At 36.7% G+C, this 9,187-nt stretch overlaps 1 protein-coding gene across 2 annotated transcripts in view; it reads right to left on the bottom strand.

Annotated features, from left to right (window-relative positions):
* Positions 1-9,187, bottom strand: part of LMNTD1 (lamin tail domain containing 1) — a 150,800-nt gene that overhangs the window by 34,298 nt on the left and 107,315 nt on the right. For both annotated transcript variants that reach the window (XM_011978585.1, XM_011978576.1), the window contains 2 exons: positions 6,338-6,524; positions 5,672-5,791 (listed from right to left, as the gene is read on the bottom strand). In XM_011978585.1, coding sequence (XP_011833975.1) covers positions 5,672-5,791; positions 6,338-6,524 — 307 coding nt within the window. The remainder of the gene's footprint in view (positions 1-5,671; positions 5,792-6,337; positions 6,525-9,187) is intronic.

The raw sequence follows: 9,187 nt of genomic DNA, 5'->3' as shown, positions 1-9,187 counted from the left end.
TTGACCTTTTTAAAAATTCCACATGTAAGTGAGATCATGCAACATTTTTCTTTCTGTGTCTGACTTATTTCACTCAGCATAATGTCCTCCAGGTCCCTCCATGTTCTTTTTTAAGGTTGAATAATATTCCATTGTGTATAGCTACATTTTCTTTATCCATTTGTCCGTTGACAGACACTTAGGTTGTTTCCATATCTTGGCTATTGTGAATAATGCTGCAATGAAGATGGCTGTGTAGATACCTTTCCAAGGTGGTGATTTCATCTTTTTTGGGTATGTACCCAGAAGAGGGATTGCTGGGTTGTATGGTAGCCTTACTTTTAATTTCTTTAGGGACTTCCATATTGTTTTCCATAAAGGTTGCACCAATCTACATTCCTGCCAACCATGTACTGGGGTTCCCTTTTCTCCATACTGTCACCAACATTTGTTATTATATCACTTGTCTTTTTGGAATAGCCATCCTTATGAAGTGTGAAGTGATAGCTCAAAGCAATTTTAATTTGCTTTTATTTGATGCTTAGCGATGTTGAGCACCTTTTAATATATCTGTTGGCCATATTTTTTAAATGTCTTTGGAGAAATGTCTGTTCAGGTCTTTTGCCTGTTTTCTAAATCATGTTATTTGCTTTTCTGCCATTGAGTTGTACGAGTTTCTCATAAATTTTGAATATTAGCTCTTTCTCAGATATGAGGTTTGCAAACATTTTTTTCCTAGTTGGTAGGTTGTTATTTTATTTTGTTAATTGTTTCCTTTGCTGTGCAGAAGCTTTTTAGTTTGACATATTCCATACCCCCTTTTATTTATTTTTGTTTTTGTAGCCTGAGCTTCGGTGTGATACCAAGAAATCATCGCAAATGACCACATCAAGGAGTTTTTCCCCTGCGTTCTTTCCCAGCAGTATTTTGGTTTCAGGTCTTATGATTAGGTCTCTTATCCATTTTGAATTGTTTTTTACTTACCATGTAAAATATGGTACAACAGAATTTAAAAACTGAACTATATAATGCCATTTACCTATGTGTGTGGCTTAGGCAACTACATGATGACATAGAGTAAGGCATCTTGGCCTTAGTTTCCTGTTCTGAAAATTACAAGCAGCATAACCTCAGATAGGTAGGTTACTTTCTAACTTGAACTGTGACTTCCTATGTAAAACTGAGAGGGCAGTAGTGGGAACTGCTTTACTGAAGTGTTGTAAAATTCATCCAGCTACCGAATTTCATAACTCTGAAGAACTGTGCAAAAAGTAATGGTAATATTAATAAGTTAAGATTTTAAACATTTAAGACACTGTGTGTGTGGGTGTGTCTAATTTGAGATGGCAAAATGGACAGTAGAGCTAGAGACATGGATAAGAAAACACATTCTCCAGGTTAGAATTCTAGGTGAGAGTATTAAGGAGACCCACGAGCCCTGAAGCTGGAGTTTGTTTGGATTTCCTGAATATGTGACATGCGCACAACATACATGTTGCAAAAATTATTCAGGAAAATCCTTTATAGAGATTAACAGTTATATTTCTATTCAACACGAAAAACGTGCCGTAACATTCTACTTGTTCTAGTGATCTGTTTTTAGTTTACCAAATTAGAGGTTTGGACTTCACACTGTAACCACTGAACATCCCTCTGCTTGGCTTGACAAATAACGTAGACATAAAGACAACATAAGACCAGTTCAGCTAGGCTAAGCTTCCAGCAGAGAAAGAAAGATGAATTCTTTTTTAAAAAGTTTCTTTTCCTAGATTACAGCAAATAAATGGACTTTTGCTACAGATCATTAGTTGGGAATCCTCCATTTTTAGTAGCTCAAACACATTCTATTTTGAAAATATGTTCATGATCTTTTTAGTGTGATCTCCCTAAATGAGATGTGTGCCTTTCCTAGACAAGGCAATATTTTAGGCTTCCCTGTACTGTAGGAACTTAAGACAATCTTGGATGACAATGATAATGTGATAAAATTTAGCCTCAGCTCTAGAATGTTGGCCACATGAACCTTGCAAACTATTTTTAGTGCAATAGAAAAATTCTTGAGAGTTAGAAGATATGGTTTTATTTTAGTTCTATCACATTACTTATCATGTGACCTTAAGCAAGCCATTTAACTTTCCAAGCCCCGTTTTTTCCCCAAAATACTGAAACAGTACTGAGAATCAAATGAAATAAGGCATACATAAACAGCCCTTCAATGAGTTTCTATTGTATAGGACTGGTGTGTTCCACATCTGGATCTCTAATGCAAAACAATGTATTGGGAAAGTACCAGGCATTGATAAACATAAGAAATTTATTCATTATTTGACATGTAATTTAGAGGCTCCAAATCCCAATGGGACAACAATGTGACTGGTGAAAAAAAACCTATCCCTGCTTTAAAGGTCCATAGACTCATGGAATCTTAGTGATTATATTATACAATCTCTTACTTTACAGATGAGAAAGTAGAATAATACATGGCAAAGCAAAACTAAAAGCCACATTTACATGAAGCCGTAAGATTTGTAGCTGTATCGAATATTAACTGTTGCCATGTTAGTGACAAGATGACTCAAGAAGTAGTCTAAGATCTACTTTATTTTAGCTTCCTTTTAATTTTTTAAATTTATTTTTATTTTTGCTTTTTTCAAGACAGAGTCTTGCTCTGTCGCCCAGGCTGGAGTGCAGTGGTACAATCTTGGCTCACTGCAACCTCCGCCTCCCAGGTTCAAGCAATTCTCCTGCCTCAGCCTCCTGAGTAGCTGGGACTATAGGCGGACACCACCACGCCTGGCTAATGTTTGTATTTTTACTAGAGACGGGGTTTCACCATGTTGGCCAGGCTGGTATCAAACTCCTGACCTTGTGATCCGCCCACCTCGGCCTCCCAAAGTGCTGGGATTACAGGCGTGAGCCACTGTGCCGGCCTAGGCTTCCTTTTAAAAATGACCCATAATATAACTCCTGTTTGCCCCATCTTACAAATACAAAATATTATTCAAGTCCAGAAATGGGGTCTATTCTGATTTGTATAGCTGGTTATTATTGTAGACAGTAGATTACAGGCTTTGTGACTTTTTCCACAAGATATGGATTATTTTCTACATACAAACAGAAAGCAATTCCAGGGTCATGATGATACTTTGAGTCTGTGTTTCAGCATGTCTATGGGAAGGCAGTAAATTGTCTTTTTTAAGGAAAATTTACCTGGCTGTTGCAGATAGTAATATCCAGTGCTATTAAAGTGAGAAGGAAAATGAATTTATTAGAAAAAGAACTCTATACTTACAATAGGGTTTCAAGCTGATTTTAAAGTCACATTTCCACCTATTTAGGGGAAATATTTTCTAGTTGAATTAAATAATGCATATGGCTTTACCATGAGGTAGAATTTCCAATGGGATGTGACCCAGGGAAAAGAAATAAAAAACACTTGAGCTGAGTTCTGAAGGGCAGGTAGGATTTAATAGGTAAAAAGGGAGGAAAGAGAGTCTATTGAGAGGCAAGAGCATGCGCAGAGGCTCTGTGGCATGAAGGAGCAGTCAAGCACTGGAAAGTAAAAGTAGTACGAGAAGGCCAGTGTGGCTAGAGCAGAGTGCATGGAGAAGCATGGAGAGAGGAGAGTTCAAGAGGTGAAAAGGGGCAAGATCGCCATGATTCAGGTTAGGAGGGCAAACTCCTCTCCACTACAGATTCACAACACATGGCTCTTCCTCTGAATGCTTTTTCTTATGCTCTCCTTTACAGAGTTGATATTTCTGACCTGGGCTGCCCGTACTTTATTAAAGCATTGTTTCACTGTATTGCAATTATTTATCATTATATATCAATTTCTACTAGTAGACTGTGAATTTCTTGAGGACAAGAAGTGTGCAATACTTATGTTCCCTTTTCTAGCACCTAGTGCCATTCCTGACAGATACAAAATATATTTAAATATTTTCCATATAGATCAATCAATCAGGTTCAGTCTTTCATTAGCAGGCACAGTTATTTGTGCTTACATCACCCCACAGAAATGGTCTGACTCTGTATGTGCAAAGTCATTCAAATCACTGGGTAAAAGGAACAGTCTAAGTACAAAGCCTAATTCAGTTGCAAGAAATGAAAACTTATTAAAATCTGCATCCCAGGAGCTCAGGGACCTGGTCTGCCTGATTCAACGCTCAGTGCCTGGAGCAACACACATACAAAGTAGAAACCACACACTGGCTTACAGAGTGGATAACTATGATGGAAGTTCTGAGATAAGAATGCCTTAATCCTAGACTGGGTTTTAGTAATGATTTCTTATGAGGCTGAGTAAATAATTCACATTGTGTATCCTTATTTTCTCCATCAGTGAAAATAAGTAAATAACTTAGATTGTGTAGCCTTATTTTCCCCATCAGAGAAGTATTATAAAATTCAGTTCCAGCCCACAAGGAGATCTACAGCTGAGTGGGTGAAGGCTGCTAAGTTATATCTAATGGGTGCCCTCCTCATCTAACAACTGTTCCCGCAGAAAGACAGTAAATGGTTCTTAGGAAATTAGCCAAGTCTATTTCAAAGGGAAAGTCAATCTCAACATAGATTATAATGCAGCAAAAAAGAAACTCAGAGATGGGTTCTGGTTAACATATTTTGTGGGTCAGTAGTTATAGGACATAGTAAGTTAGACCGAGGGTAAGAAAAAAACACAGGTATTTAAAAATGATCTAAAAATCATTTTGAAAAAGGATTAACTTTTTTGTTGGTGGAAAAAGGAATACCTTTGAACCTTAATGGTGTGTCCATGGGTATATATTTATGCCAATATTATACCAAGAGAAAGGTTGAGTGAAAATATAAAATTGTCAAATACTGGGAACAAATGACACAAAGCTAGTGCTAATGCCCTTAATTTTATAAGGAGTAAAGTGTAGTCATTTCAAATTAATATTGTGGGCTCTTTCATTAGAATATTAGTTCCTTGAGTGCAGATACTATATCTTAATCTGTTATATTCCCAGTACTTAGCATAGCTCTAAAATAGAGAAAAGTCCCAATAAATATTTGAGAAATGAAAAAATAAATAGAAAAGACCCGTATCGAGTACCTTCCTTATCACTCTTCAGGCTAAATATCACAAATAAAATCTTCCCTCGACTTTGAAAGTTGAAGAAGCTTCTTAGGAATATGAGATATCAAAATTATTTTTGTCAAATTGTAAGACGCTCTGGGGCCCTTTGACACTGGGAAGAGAATGCTGTGGATTTGCCTGATGTGTTGTGGCATTTAGTGATGGTTCTACCCAAGCTTTAAGGATAAAAAGAATAATCGAGTGAGCTAAGAGGATGGGAAACATAAGGATAACTATCCATTCTATGAAAAACTAGCCCAAATGCCCATCAAGCAACAAGTGGATAAAGAAAATGTGGTATATACATACCATGGTATACCACCACTTAAGAACTAATGAGTGCTCTCCCATTTGACAACATGGCTATTCATGTAACCAAACACCACGCTCCCCCAAAACTATTGAAATTAAAAAAAAATTATAAATTTATAAGAAACTGACAATAAAATAATCTTTTAGGCATAAAGTCAATTTTACTGACATTTATGCACTTAGACACGTTGTATAAAATGAAAAGAATAAAAAATACAGATATGCTCAATAAGCACAATATTTTTAAAAAACGATTGTTAAGAACCAGAAACTAACTTGACCGTTCGGTTTGCACAGGATTGTTATACAATCGGGACTTGTTCTAAACTTGTCTTGTTCCTTCCAAAGAAAATCTGATGGAGGTTGATGCTTTGCTTCAGATGCTGCTGCCCACACCTGTAATAAAATTGTTAATGACAAATGCCACTGGAGTTGAACACAATTTTGTAAATGCCATAGGGTTACTGCAACACATTCTTTCTGAACAGATGAGGTTTCAAAATGTAATGACTATATCATATACAATGTCAAGCTATGCAACACCAAACAGCTACTCTACCGGGATTAAAGGAAAAATCGAGAAAGAGAGGAACCCTCCTGTGTCAGCTAATTACCTGTTCTCTAAGCAATCTCTTTGCTTGTCTTTTCAGGTTTATATTTACTTGGTTTCAGGAAATTAAGAATTTCATTTTAATAGTTAAATTATAAAAACAAAAGATATTGTACACAAAATTGAAGACAGCTGTGGAAATTTAACTGTGGGTATTAATTTACATCCAGAAGATGGACAAAGTGCGGTAATTAACCAACAACAACAAAATCACGTCTTAGGTACAGATCTGGATAGAGTGATAACGAGACAGTGCTGAGCCACAGACTGACAGTGTCAACAAGTTTGTCCTGTACGATTCTAATGTATAGTATTTATACTCTTATACTCACCGTTACTGTGGAGCTGGCCTGCATTACAATGTTTGGAAGGAATCGGTACAAAGAAATGGTTTGTCCATTCACATTTTGCTGGAGAATATGATCTCCAATTGCCATTTCTTTGTCAAGGGAAGAGTTAATGAGCTTCACGAACAAACCCTTGACATTCACTTCAGCTATTTCAATGTCTCCAAGAGAACTAGAAAATAAAACACAAAGATTGTAAGGTGCCTTCAGATAGGAGTGTTTTTGACTCACTTTAAGAAGTGAATAATAAAGTACTTGAAAGTTGTTCTTAAACTGTATATTCTTTTGGCCAAGTTCTATATAGAAGTAGTATATTTTGTAACCTCAGACAAATGGCTTGAGTTTTTAGTTCTATTTCTTTATCTGTGCAATAAAATAATCCGTTTCACTTAAAATAAAGAAAACCTAAAAAGTATTTTAGGTGTCAAGGTATAAAAGCCACAGGAAGTTGTGAATTATAATAGTTTAAATTTCCTACTGTTCAGGATAAAATCACTGAGACATGAAACTCTCAAAAGTAGATCAAGAGACAAATCATTTACTTTATTTCTGATAAAGTGACTGAAGATAAATAGCAACTGTGATTAAAAGATTTTTGAAAGGCAAAAACTTTAAATAAACATAAGATGGTATTTTCCACCTTTTCACTTGCCTTGAGAGCTTACTATGTATGATCCAGGGACCAGGCTAATCATTTACATATCATTATATATCATCGTTTTTCAGATTGTGAGTCACAACTTATTAGTAGGTCAAAAATCACTTTGGTAAGCGAGGACTCCCATCTTAAAAATAAGATACATCTGTACCAGTAATAATAACAATACTACTTATACATCAGGCACCTAAAAACACTATCTAATATCTCTATATGTATATCTACGTCTATGTTTCTATTTATTTATCTATCTATCTCTCTATATAATTCTCCACAATTTCTCATCCACAGTTCCAAAATCCAAAAAGCTCTGAAAAACCAAAAAAAAATTTTTTAAAACAGGTTTGAAGAAATGCCTGGTCCAAAACGGAGGTGAGGCTATTTACAGTCTTTGTTCATGGTTTATGTGAATATTTATATATTTTTATGTGAAAAGATTAATGGTTGATTTTTGATACTTCTGTAATCCCTGACAGGGTGTTTACATAATACATGTTCTAAAATTTCCTTTCCTAAAATTGTCAAAATTCTGAATTTGGAAATACATAATTCCCCAAGCATTTTGGTGAAGGCCTTGTGGACTCATGATAACTCATATAATTTTCACAATAACATACATATTTCTCACTGAAATACTTCTACATATTTCTTATTGAAGGTCACATTAAAAAAATGTGAGGAACACTATATTATCTCATTTAATTCTTAAAACAACTCAGACAGGTAGTATTTTTAGCCCCATTTTATAGATAGAGAAACTGAGGTTTAGAGACATTAATTCCCATTTCCGAGGTCACTCAATAAATGTTAACCCTTGTCCTTCTGTGTCACTCAACAAGTAAAATCTCAAATAAGTTTGACCTAACCATTCAGGTTGTTTAAATTCTGTACACACCATGGTGGTTGAACTCTGCTAGAAAACGCACACACAAAGATTGCTGCTACCAAAATCTTAGTGGTCTCCAACTACACCTGGGCCCTTGCTGATTGACAGCAAGTTGTCATCTTCATGAACCAAGTCAGCAACTTCTGCTATCCTTCAACAATGTTCAGATCCCTGCCCCATATCTCTATTCTCACTCTTGGAAAATTATCTCACTAAGAAAACATGACAATCAGAGAGACTAGTGCATTTCCCTGCTTCCTACTTAGAAACAGGCTCTCCTAGGCTCTCCTATAGCCGAGCCCACTTTTTCTCTGTAGCCCACCCCATTTCCGTGCAAGAGGACCCCTCTCCCATCTGCAGTGAAGCCTTCTAATCACCAACTCCTCCTGATGCTTCGGCAACTCAGTCCCCTCATTGTCCTTCCTTTCTCCTTTAACACCAACTTATCCCTCTGGACTACCTATTTCCCCCAAATAGGCATATATCCTTGAGGGGCTACCACCTTAACAAAGAAAAAAGAGAAAAATCCTTCTCCAGCTTACAATTCCTACTGCCATCACAACCTAGCTTTTGGAAAAGGCTATGTCACTAATTAATCACCTCTTATTTACTTCACAACCACCTACCACTGCCAAAGACCCAGATGACCAGTGCCCTTCACAATCAGTAAATTGAGTGGCAACTGTTAGTCTATATCTTCATGTCTCCTCAGTATTGGCCTCTGCCAGACATGCCCTCTTTTTGGAAACTGTTGTCTTTGTTTCTTGAAGTCGACTGTTTTGCCTCTAAGAGTCTTGTTACTTTTCAGCCCTTTTTCCAGATTTCACCCAGGCCCTTCACGTACCTCCCAGATGTTGATCCCTGGGATTCTGTTCTTAACCCTCTTTTATTTCCCCCATTTATCCTTATAGGTGATGTTATCCATGAACAGTGTTTACTAACCATTAATACACTCATGACTACTAAAACTAAATCTCTTGCCTAGACCTTCCTACTGAGCTTTAGATCCACAGAAACAACTGACCACAAGATCCCAAAAGGTACCTCTGAACCCAACACGTTGGCCTGTTGTAAATTTACTCTCCCAACTAGAAAACTATTCCAGTGAATTACATCATTTACCCTGTTGGCCAAGCCTGAAACTTCCATTACTGTCCCAGTTTCTTATCCTTCATTCCTTATTCGTGACCGGGTTCTGCTGATTCTTCCTCTTTAGTGGCATCTGTTTACATCTTCTCTCCATCCCTGTGACTGCTGCCTTTATCATGTTCTCGTCATCTCCGTGAGACAC

The sequence above is a fragment of the Mandrillus leucophaeus genome, unplaced genomic scaffold (genome assembly GCF_000951045.1).
Source record: "Mandrillus leucophaeus isolate KB7577 unplaced genomic scaffold, Mleu.le_1.0 Scaffold1033, whole genome shotgun sequence".
Classification (NCBI taxonomy): Eukaryota; Metazoa; Chordata; class Mammalia; order Primates; family Cercopithecidae; genus Mandrillus; species Mandrillus leucophaeus.
This window is presented reverse-complemented; position numbering and strand designations above follow the sequence as displayed.